A 17427-nucleotide genomic window follows, 5' to 3' on the forward strand; every position below is an offset into this window, starting at 1 on the left:
ATGAGCTTTGGGAGTGAGTTGAGTCTGGCTGTTTTAGGGTATGAGCAAATTGGGTTCAGGAGGGGCTGTTCAACCGTAGAGCCTCAGAAACTGGGACCAGAACCAAGGGGTTGAAATGAAACCGAAAGAGTTTTCGGCTGAACATTAAGAAGAACTTCCTGACAGTGGTACCTCAGTGGAAGAGACTTCCTTGGAAGGTGGTGGGCTCTCCTCCTGTGGGATTTTTAAAACAGCAGCTAGATAACCACCTAACAGCAATGTTGATTTTGTGAACTTCGGCAAATCATGAGAAGGAGGGCAGGAAGGGTTGCATCACGGCTTAGTTCTCATGGCTCTTTCTTACATGCCCAGGGAAATGCTCGTTGTCACTTGGGGGTCACACAACCATTTTTTTCCTAGGCTAGTTTTGTCAGGAATCCTGGAGCGTTTTTTGTTTTTTTTTGTGTGGCCGTCTTCAGAGCCTGCAGCAGGTGTCCCTGGGGGTGTGTGGGGAGAGGGATTTGTGAATTTCCTGCATTGTGCAGGGGGTTGGACTCTGTTACTTTGGAGGTTCCTCCCAACCAGTGTTCCCTCTAAACTGAGTTCATGCGAGCTAGCTCACAGTTCTTTAGCCTCCAGCTCACACATTTTTGCCTTAGCTCATCCTGCTCAGGGAGGCTGGCCCCGGAGCACACTAATCCATGCAGGAGCTCACCACTTTAATGCCAGCAGCTCACAAAAGTAGAATGTTTGCTCGCAAGACTCCATAGCTTAGAAGGGAACGTTGCTCCCAACTCTGTGATTCTATGCCATGTCAGAATAATAAAGGTGCCCCCATACGGGACAAGCTTCTGGTTCCTCTAATCCTCATCCATGGACTACCATACGCTTCACTAGAAGATAGAAGAAGATATTGGATTTATATCCCGCCCTCCACTCCGAAGAGTCTCAGAGCGGTTCACAATCTCCTTTACCTTCCTCCCCCACAACAGACACCCTGTGAGGTGGGTGGGGCTGGAGAGGGCTCTCACAGCAGCTGCCCTTTCAAGGACAACCTCTGCCAGAGCTATGGCTGACCCAAGGCCATGCTAGCAGGTGCAAGTGGAGGAGTGGGGAATCAAACCCGGTTCTCCCAGATAAGAGTCCGCACACTTAACCACTACACCAAACTGGCTCTCACTACCCTTTCGCCCTTATTTAACAGGATCTAACATGGGGGGCAAATACTTCAGCTCTAGAGAAAAAGGCCCAGCAACGACTATACTATTTAAGACTCTTAAGATCACAACAACTGTCAGGGAGTCTGCTGGTTGCCTTTTATCGTAGTTCCATTGAGAGCATTCTATCTTATTGCCTCTGCGTGTGGTTTGGGAGCTGCACGGAAGCAGAGAGAAGGGTGCTCCAAAGAGTGATGGTTAAGAGCACAGAAGATTTGTGGATGCTCTGTCCCCTCATTGGTGGATCTGTATAATATGGGATGTGAAAAGAAGATACAAATGATCTTAAGGGACCCTTCACATCCGGGCCACTTGCTATTTGAGATCTTACCGTCGGGCAGATGATATAGAGTGTTGAAGGCTAAGACAAATAGATTTAAGGGCAGCTTCTATCGAAGTGCTGTGGTTAGGCTAAATGCAGGGCTATGGATGGTTATTTGTTTTAGATGTATTTAAATGGTTTATGTATATGTCCTTTTTTTAGTGTTGATGTGTTGGTATGTTTGTGGAAGAGCACCTCATTTCGTTGCTCTCATTTTTCTTTTTTGAGAACAATGCCAATGAATTTATCATATCATATCACATCATTAAGACATTTAGAATGAGTTTCATACAGGTGTGCGTATTTTCTGGAGGCTGGCTCTTCTCCTCCCAGCATGGCACAGTGAGTTACAAGGGATAAGGAAGTTATTAGAAAAATCTCCAAACCAGGTTGGTGGCAGGAAGCCCATGTCTTGTTGCAAGAGTTAATGGTGGTAGGCAGAAGAGAGGGGTGAGCAACGGGGTGCAGACTGGGCTGTCCCTCAGGGGGGGATGCTTTAGCTGGTCATCCCTCCCTGTTCAAGCACCTCCCACTTCCATCATACCCGCTACAGCTCCCTTTCTCAGAACTACACATTACGGCCCCTTTCACATCACTGTTCTAAACTGGATGTTATCTGTTGTTGACCTAGTTTCCGCTAAAGCGATGCAGGGAATGGAGGTTTCATGCAGTGAATTTCATTCCGTTAATGAGCCATCTCTGAAGCAATCTGGACGCTTCAAACGGCGCTATGCTGCTTTTCTGCCCTTTTCCACCGTGCGATCTTCAACTTTTTCTGAATGTTCTATGTCGAGTGCTCCAGTGCTATTTGAAGCTCTGCAGACACTTTAAGCAGCACACTACCGCGATTCAGAAGTACAGAGAAGAGGTGAAAATGGAAGAATGCACTTTGACGCAAGAATTAAAGTGCTTTGCTAGCTGGACTGAAATGACACAAAAATCCATTAGCGACAGGCAACCAAAACGGATTACAAAGGCTGTCTGAAAGGTGGCCGGATTTTCAGTCAAATCAAGTAAGTAATTTATTTGTAAAACACGTTAAGTGTTCTTTGCAGCCCCTCAGATGTTTGATGTCAGGGCACCTTCCACTCAGTTGTTGGGAGATCTGCAAGACTTCTGGACCAGGGGGTCAAGGCCATGAATAGGTATCTTCATTTCTAAAGCTAAATTATACTATACTAGGAAAAAGCAAATGCACAGCTAGAATTTTGTATGCTAAATATTGGAAAAATGGGAAAACTCCCAATAGAGAGGAATTTATCAACAAATTGTTGGCAGCCGCAGAATCTGACCTAATGTCCACAAGATTAAGAAATGGCAATGTGCAAAAATGTCAAGAGGAATGGGACCCTATTTATAAATGGGTTAAAAGCAGAGGTGTCGGATCGGAGTAACCATGGGGTTTTTCCCCCTTTGCCTTTTTTGATGCTTAACTCTCTCCATCTCCCAGTGTGTATGGTTGGGTAGATGTTAGTTGTTAGATGTTAGTTTGTAGTTGATTGTTTGTATCTATCTTGTTTGTGGTTTGTGAGAGATGATTGTTTATGTATTCTCTGTCTATTTTTATTTTATTTCTTTGTCTTTTCTTTTATTTGTATTATTTCTTCTTAATAAAACTTTAAAATTTGGACAAAAAAAAAGAAAAAGCAAATGCAATTTCGGGCTGTATCAACAGAAGTATAGTGTCCAGATCACGTGATGTGATGGTATCGCTTTACTCTGCTCTGGTAAGACCTCACCTGGAGTATTGTGCTCAGTTTTGGGCACCACATTTTAAGAAGGATATAGACAAGCTGGAACGGGTCCAGAGGAGGGTGACGAAGATGGTGAGAGGTCTGGAGACCAAGTCCTATGAGGAAAGGTTGAAGGAGCTGGGGATGTTTAGCCTGGAGAGGAGGCGGCTGAGAGGTGATATAATCCACATCTTCAAGTACTTGAAGGGCTGTCATATAGAGGATGGGGTGGAATTGTTTTCTGTGGCCCCGGAAGGTAGGACCAGAGCCAATGGGTTGAAATTAAATCAAAAGAGTTTCTGGCTCAACATTAGGAAGAACTTCCTGACAGAGCAATTCCTCAGTGGAACAGGTTTCCTCAGGAGGTGGTGGGCTCTCCTTCCTTGGAGGTTTTTAAACAGAGGCTAGATGGCCATCTGACAGCAATGGCGATCCTGTGAATTTGGGAGGAGGTGTTTGTGGGTTTCCTGCATTGTGCAGGGGGTTGGACAGGATGACCCTGGAGGTCCCTTCCAACTCTGATTCTAAGGCCCATTGTGAAGGAAAATACAACAGGCTCTAGAAAGAGGATCTGGATGAGCGCCCTCACTTGCTGTCTTCTCACCTACCCACCTACCCACGTTAAGGCATTCACTCCACCCCTTGGTTTCTTCCCACCCCAACTTCCCAGCACCACTCCTCGCCCTATGACCACCCACCCCACAACCACCTCTTCCTCTCAACCACCCACCATCCGTAACATTTTAGTCACCTGCACCCTTGCTGTCTTCCCACACCTGTGACATTCATTCCCACCCACCCCCCAGCTGAAACAGATGCTTGCTTCCCCACCCCAATGTGTGCATTTGTGCGTCCCAGTGTCTGTGGTGGCACAAAGCCCTGAAAGAGGCCCAGAATGGAGACAAGCAGCCTTCATTTTGGGGAGGAGCTCACATGAGCAGAGCTCTGGAACCTCTAAATCTTACTGCGCTCTTTCTCCTCCCTCCCCACCCCAAATACTTGCTTCTGGGCTCCACTGTTCAAACCGCCTATGATAATTTTGCTGAACTCTAAGATATGGCACGCTTGGTAATATTTTTCACCACAAAAAATGAGGAAATAACCAAAACATATCAAGCAGACAGACGGAAATCCTCATCATGCCATTGCAGCCACAGAGGAGGAAATAATTTCAGAAGTATGACAGTGAAGTTTTATTGTGACAATTATTATTCAAGAAGCATATTAAGGTAGCTGCTGAGCTGATATAACCGAGTCCACCTTCCGGTGCTGTCAGGGGGTGTGTGGCATATGCAAATGAGTTGTGCTAATGAGCTCTTTCTATGAAATAACCCCTGGAGATAAGGAATAATTATGGGGTGTGTGGAGGGGCATGATGACAGTCACACAGATGCTGAAGCTCAGCATTCCTTTTGAACATATGAAGCTGCCTTATACAGAATCAGACCCTCCTAGGTCCATCAAAGTCAGTATCGTCTTCTCAGACTGGCAGCGGCTCTCCAGGGGCTCAAGCTGAGGATTTTCACACCTATTTGCCTGGACCTTTTTTTGGGGAGATGTCGGGGATTGAACCCGGGACCTTCGGCTTCCCAAGCAGAGGCTCTACCACTGAGCCACCGTCCCTCCCCACTGCAAATTTTGTTTGCAGTGAATTGTTTCAGCCTTTTCCACAATATTCAGCCTTGTGGTGTTTTGCATGAGTGTGAGCTTGTAGCACAATCTGGGTTTTTTCATGCGGCTTGGTTGTGTAATGGCATACCATAGAGCAGGGGTGGCCAACGGTAGCGCTCCAGAGGTTTTTTTGCCTACAACTCCCATCAGCCCCAGCCATTGGCCACGCCATAGAGTATGCACATCAATGTGGCTGTTTTCTGTAGGGGAATTGATCTGACTTCAGTTTTCCATCCCCTCGCTCCCCCCCCCACACACACAGCCTTTCCACAGTCCTCTCTACAGTGGAGACCAAAGCAGCCTCAGCAGGTTATAATGACACATCCACCCTGCAAAGCAGCCGTTTTCTCCTGAGGAGCCGATTGCTGCCATCTGGGGGGCAGCTGTATTTCTGAGTGATCTCCAGTCCTCACCTGGAGATTGGCAACAGTGGTTCCCCATGAGGACATGGCATTAAACCTGTCTGAGGTCCCACCCCTTCTCAAAACCCTCTCTAGGCTCCACCCCTTAAATCTCCAGGAGTTTCCTAACCTGGAGTTGGCAACCCTATCTCCTCCCATTTTTCTTCCCCTCTGACTTCAGCTAATCATCCCCTTCTCCCTTTCCCGCAATCTCTATTTAGGAAAAGGACAGTCTTTCTCCACAGTGGGAGGGGGGACCAAAGCAGCTCAGTGGAACAGGCTTCCTCGGGAGGTGGTGGGCTCTCCTTCCTTGGAGGTTTTGAAACAGAGGCTGAATGGCCAACTGACAGCAATGAGGATCCTGTGACTTTAGGGGGAGATATTTGTGAGTTTCCTGCATTGTGCAGGGGGTTGGACTAGATGACCCTGGAGGTACCTTCCAACTCTATGATTCTATGATTCTCCTTCCTTGAAGGTTTTTAAACAGAGGCTGAATGGCCATCTGACAGCAATGAAGATCCTGTGAATTTAGGGGGAGGTATTTGTGAGTTTCCTGCATTGTGCAGGGGGTTGGACTAGATGACCCTGGATGTCCCTTCTAACACTATGATTCTCCGTCATTCTTCTCTCATACAACCCTGGGTGGTGGGTTAGACTGGAAGTCTGTGACTGGTCCAAAATCACCCAATGAACTTCCACTGCAAGATCCTGTGTCTGGCAGGCCCCGCTCTGAAGTCCTGACTCCTATGCCCTCCTCAAACTCCACCAAACCTAGAACTGGCAGATGTAATCAGGACTAACTCCAATGAGTGCTCCCTCAGAGGCCTACAGTGATACCTTTCGGACCAAGACATTCTTTCTGATAACATCTTTTCGCCTTTCAGAGGAGGATAGGGAGTAGTTCTCAGCCAATTAATGAAAGCATCTCTCTGACTGTTTCCCTCCTCCCCTTCTCAGCCAATCTCTTTCTATCTCTGCTCTGTGAATCAGTGTTAACAGGCGGCTCAGTCAACGGGAGAGTAGTGAGAGCCAGTAACTGCCAAAACTAAGGTTGGTTGTGTTTCACTGAGAGAATCAGCTTTACTGGCTAGCAACAGCCACTCGGGCGGGAGAGAGGAACAGACTGAACCACTGGCATGCAAGTACTCTTGATTGATAGTTTGACAAGCCAAAGGCTGATGCTGCACAGTCCCACCGAGCCCCAACCAATCATGATGGCCGGATTTGCCACCACGACAGGAGAATTATTTATTACAAATGAATAGCTATACCAGAGTAATTTCAGTCTGAGTGGGGGGAAAAAGACATAAAAACGTTTTAATATATCAGATTAAACATTTTTTGTAACATATGGGTTGCATGAAAAAATAGTTTATGTAAAGCAAAATAAAAGTTAACATTTGCAGACTTAAAATATAGATTGGTAACATTATTATTTTCTTTCAGGAAAGCTATAAATCACTTACAATGTACAACCACACACTTTTAAACGTCTGTAAATCCCCGGCACTTTCTTGTTGTTTAATAATCTTTTCAGGACCCCGAGACGAAAAGATTACAATTCCTATCATTAAATGTCAGCGACGATGCATTCAAGCATCGGTTTTGGCTTGCAACCCATGAACCAGTGAAGTGGGGATGCTTGGGTTTAGGACACTTTAGCGCTCACTGGAAAAATTAACGGAACTAAGCCAGTTCAGCTGGCTCATGGACTGCATCCTAGTGGCACAGCCTTGACAAAGGAAAGACAGTTTTTTAGCCGCAGGGCAAGGTCTACTTCCCCTCGGCCCCAATTCACTTCGCTTACATGAACACATACACAATTAGGATTGCCCGAGCCCAGTCTCTCGTATTTATGCACTGTAACATTTGTTCCGTGTTTTTAGTTTAAAGCGTGAACTCTGCTTCGATAGGCTTCCTGACGCCGGCCACGGAGCCGGTGCGGTTCAAACCTGGTTTCTGCTCTAAGCCGCGTCAGGCTTCCCCCTTGTTGGACATTGGCATAATGGTGGTGAGTCGGGTCCCACAGCTGATTTGCCACTTGTATATGTCTGCCTTCAGCCTATGTTGGCGAGCGAGAAGTGCGTTTGCTCCGGGCAGCTGGCCAAGAGCTAGATGACTGCTCAAAGCAGCAGCGGAAAGGTGCACCAGAGTTCAATTTGCTCTGTTGCCACCAAACCTTAAGATGGAGCTACTGCAGCACAATTGGATCGCTTCTTGCCGCAAACACACAGCGTGTGTTTCCCCACACACACACACACACAGCAGGAAAAAGAAAAGCTAAAACAACAAACAAAACCCAAGTCAGATCTGGGCAGGCTACGTTTGTCTGGCGCAGGAAGCAGAAACGGAACATTCTAAGTCCAAAGATCTCGCTCTTCAGAATACGGCTGGACAGAACAGCCGCCTTGTTAACCTAAACAGTGCGCCTGCCGCAGGCTCCCCATGCAGGCAGAGGAGAGGGAAGGCCTGTTATGCTTCGGGTTGGCGCTTGTTTGTCTTCTTCAGAAGCTTTTTCAGATTAGATGACATGAAGTAAGGCTTCTCGGCAGAGCCGTCGTTGCGCTCCAGGTCCTCCACTGCAAAGAGAAACAAATTCCCCACCACAACAAAGATATGAAACAATTGCTTTACAGGGGTGTCAAGCATGCGGCCCAGGGGCTGAATCAGGCCCCCGGAGGGCTTCTGTCATGCCCCCAAGCAACTGGCTCTTGTCTGCTTCCTTCTTCCTTCCTCTTACTTCCTTCTGCATCTCGGCTTGCTTTGCCAGGCTCTCTCAATCGCACAGCAGAGCTACTGAGCCAAGCCTCTTCTCCTTCTATTCAGAGACTCCGCCGCCTCCTCATCCCCTGGGGAGGGAGGAAAAGAGCCAGAGCTTCCTTTGCCCAGTTCCCTGGATCCCATGGGAGAAATACAAAGAAAGCACTTTTAAGACCAACAAGTGCTAACGTTTTAAGTATGTTTTAAGGGTTTAAAAAAAAAACCCTTTAGCCATGTTTGTGTCCTTTAAAAAGTCTATATCTCTGCTACCTAATCTTAAATAGGTACACACATGGCCCGGCCCAACATGGGCTGGCCCAAAAAGGTCTCCTTTATGTCAGATCCAGCCCTCATAACAAATGAGTTCGACACCCCTGCTTTTAGAACTCCCCTCCCCTCCCAGCAGAATCTGAAACTCGAATTAGGAAGGCAATGATGAAGAACGAGTAGTAGCAATCTGATCCTATTGGCCCACCATTCCCCCTTTGGGCTCAACAGGTGGTTTACGAATCCAGACTTAAAATGTACAATAAAAACCCTCCCGAAATGCTTTCAGCCTGCACTCTAGGGAGGTTTGACACACGCTGAATCCACTTTCAATGCACTTTGCTGTTGGATTTAACTGTGTGCAACGGAACAAAGTTGGAGTCCAGTAGCACCTTTAAGACCAACGAAGTTTTATTCAGAACGTAAGCATTCATGTGCATGCACACTTCATCAGACAATGGCATAGATTCTGACTTGGTACTATTTTCATGTTTAATCACTGCCCACCAGCTATATTTAACTCTGCTCACTGCACCCCATTTCATTGTCTGATGAAGTCTGCATGCACATGAAAGCTGACGTTCTGAATAAAACTTTGCTGGTCTTAAAGGTGCTACCGGACTCCTACTTTGTTCTACTGCTTCCAAGGGTAGAATTCTAGCAGGAGATCCTTTGCCACACACCCCTGACATAGCCAATCCTCTGAGAGCTTACAAGGCTCTTTTCTGTAAGCTCTTGGAGGATTGGCTACATCAGGGGGGCGTGGCCTAATATGCAAAGGAGCTCTTGTTAGAATTCCACCCCTGATTGCTTCAGACAAGCATGGCTGCCCACCTGGATCTATCTACTGTGTGAAATGGAAAGATACACTTGCAAATGACTGCTAAAGTGGATTGAAAGTGCCTTATTCAGCACCCCCTAAGAAAGGAAATCAGCTTGTAGTGCTAACACTAACCACATTACAGTAATCCCATCACAAGGTGATATGAGTATGCACCAGCATGGCCAGACTAGTCAAGTCTAAGGAGAGAGCTGGTGAACCAGACGCAACTGACTGAAGGCACTCTGGGTTACTTGCAGAGCTGCATTCCTGACACTCATCTCCTACGCCAGGGATGGCCAACAGTAGCTCTCCAGATGTTTTTTTTTGCCTACAACTCCCATCAGCCCCAGCCAGCACGGCCAATGGCTGGGGCTGATGGGAGTTGTAGGCAAAAAACATCTGGAGAGCTGCCGTTGGCCACCCCTGTCCTACGCATTTGCCTTTGCCTACTTTGCCGCCATCCATCACAAGCAGATCCAGTCCCTCCAAAGCGTCAGCAGATCCAGTCCCTTCTTGACCAGCATTGCCTCTGTCTTGTCTGGATTCAGCTCCTGCCTGAGCCACTGGACCTCAGCCTCAATTTCAAAGCCAAGATGAATACTTCTGGAGGCTTACAAAACTGGACATCATATGCATATTGTGGACATCCTGGCTCCAGATCATCTTATTTGGCTGTCTCATAAAAATACTGTTGATAGAATGGGACCCTGAGGTGTTCCATGGGACAAATCCCCAGCCCATTGATTCTATTCCTCTGGTGAAGACTTTGTTCCTGTTCAGACAGAAAAGACCCGAACCACCATACAACTATTCCTCCAGCTCCGTATCTGAGCCGTTGAAGGAGGATGGAATGGTCAACTGTATTAGAAGATCTAATACTGTCTCCAGCTAATTTCAAACCGCTGTCCTCCACCAACACTACTAAAGCCATCTTCATTCCGAAGCCAGGCCTGAAGCCGGTTCGTGTTGAAGGGCAAATGCGTCATCCAGGAACTGGTGGAGCTGCTCTGCCAGCATACGCTCTATCACTAAGTTATACTGAACACTGAGCAAGTATAGCCCTTGTTTCTGCCTCTCTGGGCCTCTTAGCTCCCCTCCTCCGTGATAGGCATTGCCACTGTGGGCTGTTTTCTGGAGTATTCAACCCTTTATGTTGGATGTTTCATGGCCAAGGACGTTGCTTAAAGCAAAGAGTGAAGAACATCTTCCTTCTGAGGAAGTTACTATTCAGCAAGAAAGGCTGTGCAAGAAAAGCTTCTCAGAGTTGGCTGGACAATTCTCTAATATGGAACTTTTCCTTAACTCTGCATTGTCTAAGAAAACACCCATTAGCTTGCCTTGCCGCATCTCTCTGTTGCCCTTCTGCAATTCCTGCTGGCTGGAGGCTTGGACCTCTGCCTAGAGAATCAGACCTTTGCCAGAGCTGCATGGAGAAGCAGGTGAAGGCCTTGTTTCTGCCTCTATGGGCCTCTTAGCCCCCCTCCCCCATGACTGGCATAAATGCCAGTGTGCTGTTTTCTGGAGTATTCAACCCTTTATGTTGGATGTTTCATATTATTTTGAGTTTGCTGCTTCCTCGAGCAAACTGCTTGTATGGTTCCCCTCAGCAAACGTCATTTATATCACTCTACCCATATCCCCAGCATTTCATTCCAGATCTGTAGATTAGCTTCACCATTTTGTCAGCAAACCCCTTCTAGCCATTTGAGTGGGTCGCTGCTCAGGGAGGGGCAATCACCCCCCAAAAAACTAGAACTAGACCTGAAGTTAGAAGCTCCTTCACTGTAACACTGAGAGTGTCTGGAAGGCGGGCCTTCCTTATATCCAGGTTATTTTAAGGCCAAACTACACATTATTTCCAAGGTGAGTCTTTCTTTCTTAAAGACAGATGTGATGGCAGAGAACCAATGCTCCCAAGTGCACCGGGACTCAATTTGCTTCAGGAGACCAGGGGTAGAAGAGGTTCAACGTTCTTTTTTATGTCATTTTCCTGAGCCGAAGTGGTCACGGGGGGCATGTAGATCCAAAGAGAAGGGCTGTGTGACTCAATGACTGAGCATCTTCTTGGCATGCATAAGACCCAAGGTTCAATCCCTGTCCTCTCAAGGTCAAAAGAACCAGGCAGCAGGTGATGTGGAAGACTTCAGTCTGAGACCCTGGAGAGCTGCTGCCAGTCTGGGTAGACAATACTGACCTTGATGGACTGAGGGTCTGGTTCAGTATAAGGCAGCTTCACGTGTGTCGCTGGAGCAAATGAGGCCTCCCTGCGGCCATCTCAGCTTGAGGAAATGGTGCAGGAGGGAAACACTTTGGGATGGGATGGTGGCTCAGCAGTTGAGCATCTGCTTGGGAAGCAGAAGGTCCCAGGTTCAATCCCTGGCATCTCCAAAAAAGGGCCCAGGCAAATAGGTGTGAAAAACCTCAGCTTGAGACCCTGGAGAGCCGCTGCCAGTCTGAGAAGACAATACTGACTTTGATGGACCAAGGGTCTGGTTCAGTATAAGGCAGCTTCATATATATGTTCACTTGAACCAAACTGGGGCTTGGAGCACTTGGAAATGTGAGTTCTCCCAATGTCACATCTGTCTCTGAGGAGGAGTTCAGCCTTCTCTTCCACATCATTTTCCTGAGCCAAAGTGGCTGTGGGGCAAGGCCACATACAGCCTCACAGTGAGGCCAGCAGGGCCCCCCCCCCCCACTTTTGGCCATTTCGGCTTGGGCAAATGGTGCAGGAGGGAAGGCACTCTTGAATCAGATTAAGTCTCGGAGCACTTGGGAATGTTAGTTCTCCAAACATTGTATCTGCCTGGTTGAGGAGCTCCAACCCACCATGCGGCAGATGTTACGTCTAGTTTGGGCCTGAGCTTCCCAGGATGCAAGACACAAGTGGAACCTTAACCCATGACTTCATTTCGCAAGGGGAAGAGTACAGCGGCCATATCCTCTGATGTGCTGCGCTATTCTGCATTGCTCCCTTTCTCCCCTGGCCTCCATTATGCGTTCTTTCCCTCCCCCACACCCACCCTTGCCCGTCCTTCCTGCAGAAACCTCACTTATTCTCTGCCAGCTCCACCCACCCAAAACAAGGATGGCAAATTTAGGCCTAGTAAATGCCAACCTCCATAAATTATGACTATTCTGGAGATAGATCCAGACGGGTAGCCATGAAAAGGCAAAACCAAATAAGAACCAGTTTGAAACTGTTAGTAAACACCGGGAAACTGTGTGGCACACTAATATATCAGAAAAGAACAATTATGACAATTTCTTAAAGATTTCAGGTTTTCACGGCTGGTAACATCATTAGGGTTTGTAGAATCTTTCGGGATCAAGTGCCGTGTTCTACTGGAGATCAATGCACAGCAGCCAAGAAGGTCTGAGCACCTGCTCCAGCTGCAACGCCACTGAGGATGTTCTCCGCAGCTGAGAATGAAACGTCTGGAAGGAAAACTTTCTCCAGTAGAACATGGCACTTGATCCCGAAAGATTCTACAAGCCCTTATGACAATTTCTGTTTCCAGCCTCTAGTGTGTTTTAAGGAAAATAAATGTGGAATTGCTTCTCCCACCTACAAAGTGTTTGCACTATGTCTACTGAATGAATATAGACTGGCGCTTCCATAGCCAACACATATTCAGGACTGTAATGGCTACAACTGGAGCCTAAAAGTTGAAGGAGGTGTCTTCACCAAAACTGGTCCTGAACGTCTTGATTTGGCTGCAGCTTCCTTTCTCTTGTGAACTCTTCAGGTTCAAGTTTACGATCCAGTCCAGGACAATTTTGGAATGGGACTGTGCACTGATATCGTTTATGGACATTATTGGTTTAATTACATGGGTAGTGCTGAATTGTCAGCCACATTTGTTTCCCTTAAAATACACTAGAGGTTGGAAACATAGATTGAACATATGAAGCTGCCTTATACTGAATCAGACCCTTGGTCCATCAAAGTCAGTATTGTCTTCTCAGACTGGCAGCGGCTCTCCAGGGTCTCAAGCTGAGGATTTTCATGCCTACTTGCCTGGACCCTTTTTGGAGATGCCAGGGATTGAACCTGGGACCTTCTGCTTACCAAGCAGATGCTCTACCACTGAGCCACCGTCCCTCCTGTCATAATTGTTCTTTTCTATGATTGCTGTCATAATTGTTCTTTTCTGATACATCATCAGTGTGCCGCGCAGTTTCCCAGCAGTTACTACCCATGAAAAAGGCAAGAGACCGGGAGCGCCTACCTTAAAGACTAACAAAAATTTGTGGTAGGGTGTGAGCTTTCGGGAGTTACTGCTAAAAGAAATCTGAAATACCTGAAGCTGTGCTATCTGAAGAAGTGAGCAGTGACTCACAAAAGCTCATGCCCTACCATAAATTTTGTTAGCCTTTAAGGTGCTACTGGGCTCTTGCTCTTTTCCGCTCTCACTGTTCTGTGATACTCTGATTCTGTTTACTTGTGTTCCACGCTGACTGATACAGAGCTGCCTCATCTCCCTGGCCTGGGAAAGAGTTTCGCTTATAATCTGGAGCGGGTTAATAGGCATCTGTAAAGCAGCAGATACAAAAATCGATATGCTCCAAGTTAATGTACTGCCCTCTGGATAATGGCCACTGGCGCCAGCAATGAGGGCTCACTGTTGCCTTGGCCGATTTACGGTGCCTCTGGTCAGGCTCATGCAAAGGAGTCCCGCAGTGACCGACACCACTGGAGGAGTCATGCAACCTGCCATGCTCATGGGTCTTTGTAATTTCCCAATGTGGTCCTGCGAGCATCCCTAACTTTATGTCGGCCTAGAGCCCGAAGCCCGGATTCCATTTCTTTCTCAAAATCAGAGTTCCTCAACCCAGCGCCCGAGGACGCCAGGGCTGCCACTGTGACGTTCCTTGAGAGCCCAAAGGAAAACCGTGACAAGTAACGAATACAATCATAAATTCACTTGTAGTTATTAGTGTATAAACCTTCGAAGTAATTGATTATCACGATCCATTTCAATAATTTAGTATTGTAAGGTAAGGACGTACAATTCATTTGCAAAAACGCATCTAAGCACAATTCCGTCCGAACAAATAATTTAAAGTGCTTAGTGCTACGAAGTGCTCGTAAGTCGAAGCGCCTGTGCAGATTTTTCTTCCAAAAGGAATATATCTGAAGATTCCCCGACGTCCCTCTGACGGAGGCTGGAGCCGGCAGGACGCTCGTCACGCCGTTTCCGCTGTCTTTATCAAAGAGGGGTATCCAACAAGTTGTTTTTCATAATGGCTACATAAAGCAAACATATACATCTTCAATAACATTGATTATCTCAATACAAAATTCATATTAGCAATAATTGCAAACTCGCCACTCAAGGGCAAAACCTGAAGCTCACACAAGCTCGCAGTATTATTCCCAAGGCGTATTACCGCAACGTACATTAAACCACAAGCAATATTTAAAGGTACATTTACCAACAGGTTTTCAACCCACCTGTACGTGATTTGACAAGCCAGGAAAACAACGCAAACACTTACTACAGAAATTAACAACTACAAAAATTATGAATGTCATTTATAAATAACATGAAAAACCTATGCAATTATTTAACCCCTTGGGGGCCGGTAATACGCCTTGGGAATAATACTGCGTGCTTGTATGAGCTTCAGTCTTTACCCTTGAGTGGCGAGTTGTTTGTAATTATTCCTAATATGAAGTTTGTACTGAGATGAAGATGTACATGTTTGCTTTATGTAGCCATTATGAAAAACAACTTGTTGGATATCCCTCTTTGATAAAGACAGTGGAAATGGCGTGACAAGCATTCTGCCAGCTCCAGACTCCATCAGAGGGACATCGGGGAATCTTCAGATATATTCCTTTTGGAAGAAAAATCTGCACAGGCACTTCGACTTACAAGCACTTTGCAGCACTAAATTATTTGTTCTGATGTCATTGTGCTTAGATGCGTTTTTGTAAATGAATTATATGTACTTACCTTACAATACTAAATTATAGAAATGGATCATAATAATAAAATACTTTGAAGGTTTATACACTAATAACTACAAGTGAATTTATGATTGTATTCGTGATTTTCACGGTTTTTCTTTGGGTTCTCATCCTATTCCGTGATTCTCTCCATTTTTTTTGTCTACTGTTACTTTCCTTGGCACCTGCCAAGCTTTTCAGTCAGTCAGTTTTACTGTGGGAGGAGCCAGCAAGCCAAGCTTTTCAAAAAGTGGATGGGGCCACTGTAAAGCAGGACTTGTTACTGGCTTCTCTCAATCAAGTAAAAGAGCTTGCTCCTGGAAGATGAGGAGGACAGGTAAGCAACTGGGATTTCCTTAGTGTGTGGTTCCATTCCTTTCAGGATTTTCTTCTTGGGAACTGTGTGGAGTGAGGTATTCCATTTGGCTCCACCTCCAGAGGAGCCATTTTGGGTTTGGCTCTGCCTCCCATGGAAGACATTTTGGGGTGGTCCTCACCAGGAGTGGAATTCTAGGAGCTTTGCATATTAGGCCACACACCCCTGATATAGCCAATCCTCCAAGAGCTTACAAGGCTCTTTTTTGCAAGCTCTTGGAGGACTGGCTACATCAAGGGGATGTGGCCTAATATGCAAAAAAGCTCCTGCTAGAATTCCACCCCTGGTCCTCACCACTCCCCTCTCAAAACCTCAAAGGTGTCCACAGTCTCAAAAAAGACTGGGGGACCCCTGCTCTAAATCTTCCTCAGAAAACTGGGCAGAAGGGAGTCGCTGGATCAAACCTACTCTCTAGAAAAGAAAAGGCTAGGAAGAAGAATCATGATTTCTCTTTGCACCAAGTCAAACTATAAAGTAGTCGGCATGGTTGTATCCGGATCAGATTACTCTGCAAGTCAGTACAGTAGTATCAACAGCATGCTACAGCTTCAAGAGGATTCAGACATTTATTGAACTTTATTTTACAGAGTAAGGCAGCTTGCAAAGAACATATAAAAGTTCCAGGTTGCAAAGAACATTTTCAAAAGAAAGGGAAGTATAAAGGCAGACAAACCGCAAGGGCTTCAAAAGTTACGCCCGCGGCTGTCTACGGAGCAAGGATGCAGACAAAGGTGCAGCCCAGATTTCAGAATAAAGGACTCAGAAAGAAATGACATCGTGCACACAAAACCCTTGCATGCCCTTCCTGCTGGAATCCTTCCTCACCTTGGGATACGGGGCACCCTGCTTAATCTGATCCAGCCTAAGTTGGCACGTGACACCCGCCCTACAGAAAGTCACTGTATGGAACCTTGCAGCAACCAGGCTTTTAATTCACAGACCAGGCCGAGTCCCAATCTCTGGCTAACTGAAGAGAGGAAGGAACCAGGAATCATCCTGTAGGTTAAGATAATGTGCTCCATGTGCACTGAGGTACCAAATACGTTATCCCGATGGTGTTGGTTGGTTTATCTAGGCAGCTTTGTTACAGAGACAGGATTTGGAGGAAAAAGAAGATACTAGATTTATATCCCGCCCTCCACTCTGAATCTCAGAGCGGCTCACAATCTCCTTTCCCTTCCTCCCCCACAACAGACACCCTGTGAGGTGGGTGGGGCTGGAGAGGGCTCTCACAGCAGCTGCCCTTTCAAGGACAACTCTGCGAGAGCTATGGCTGACCCAAGGCCATTCCAGCAGCTGCAAGTGGAGGAGTGGGGAATCAAACCCATTTCTCCCGGATAAGAGTCCGCACACTTCACCACTACACCAAACTGGCTCTCAGGAAGGCAAACATAAGTTTAACAGCCTCCCATAATGCAACAGTGGAGAAACGGGGGCCTTCCACGGGGCTAAATATCCCAACTCAACTTCATGCCTGTGATGTTGGAATATCAGCTGTGTCAGATCACCCCTATCATCAAGGTGAGATCCCCAGAAACCAAGATATGCAAGTGAGGAGTTCTGGTCAGAGAGCTCAGAGCTGCTGTGAAGGACCTTCCCCCTAGCCCCTCACCCAGGTAGACCGGTGCAGGCACAAGGTGGGTGTGTCCCTATTCTTGGCTCTCAGCACTTTTAGAAGATTCTAGGCTTCCCTTCAGAAGGATCTCGCTCAGTGTTGGGGACATGTAATAAGGCCGCTCAGGAGAACCATCGTTCCTTTCCAGATCTTCGCCTTTTGGGATCCCATGGAGAAAGCAGCCCACAGAAGGAGGAAGGAAAGCAAAATAAAGAAAAGCAAAGAGGGCAGAAAGAGAGAGAAAAGGGAAAATGTGACGTTAGTTGCCATTAGGTTCCCCTTGCCAGGAAAAAGAACAAGACCACTT

At 46.7% G+C, this 17427-nt stretch overlaps 1 protein-coding gene across 2 annotated transcripts in view; it reads right to left on the reverse strand.

Moving 5' to 3' along the window:
- Positions 1–6614: 6614 nt before the first annotated feature.
- Positions 6615–17427, reverse strand: part of SLC44A2 (solute carrier family 44 member 2) — an 83444-nt gene continuing 72631 nt past the window's right edge. Inside the window, exon 22 of one of the 2 annotated variants that reach the window (XM_060236730.1) lies at positions 6615–7902. In XM_060236730.1, coding sequence (XP_060092713.1) covers positions 7796–7902 — 107 coding nt within the window. In that variant the 3' untranslated portion in view covers positions 6615–7795. Of the gene's footprint in view, positions 7903–16055; positions 17277–17427 lie in introns of those variants that run through there. The other variant, XM_060236729.1, reaches the window with a different exon arrangement.

This window comes from Heteronotia binoei, chromosome 4, assembly GCF_032191835.1.
Source record: "Heteronotia binoei isolate CCM8104 ecotype False Entrance Well chromosome 4, APGP_CSIRO_Hbin_v1, whole genome shotgun sequence".
Lineage (NCBI taxonomy): Eukaryota > Metazoa > Chordata > Lepidosauria > Squamata > Gekkonidae > Heteronotia > Heteronotia binoei.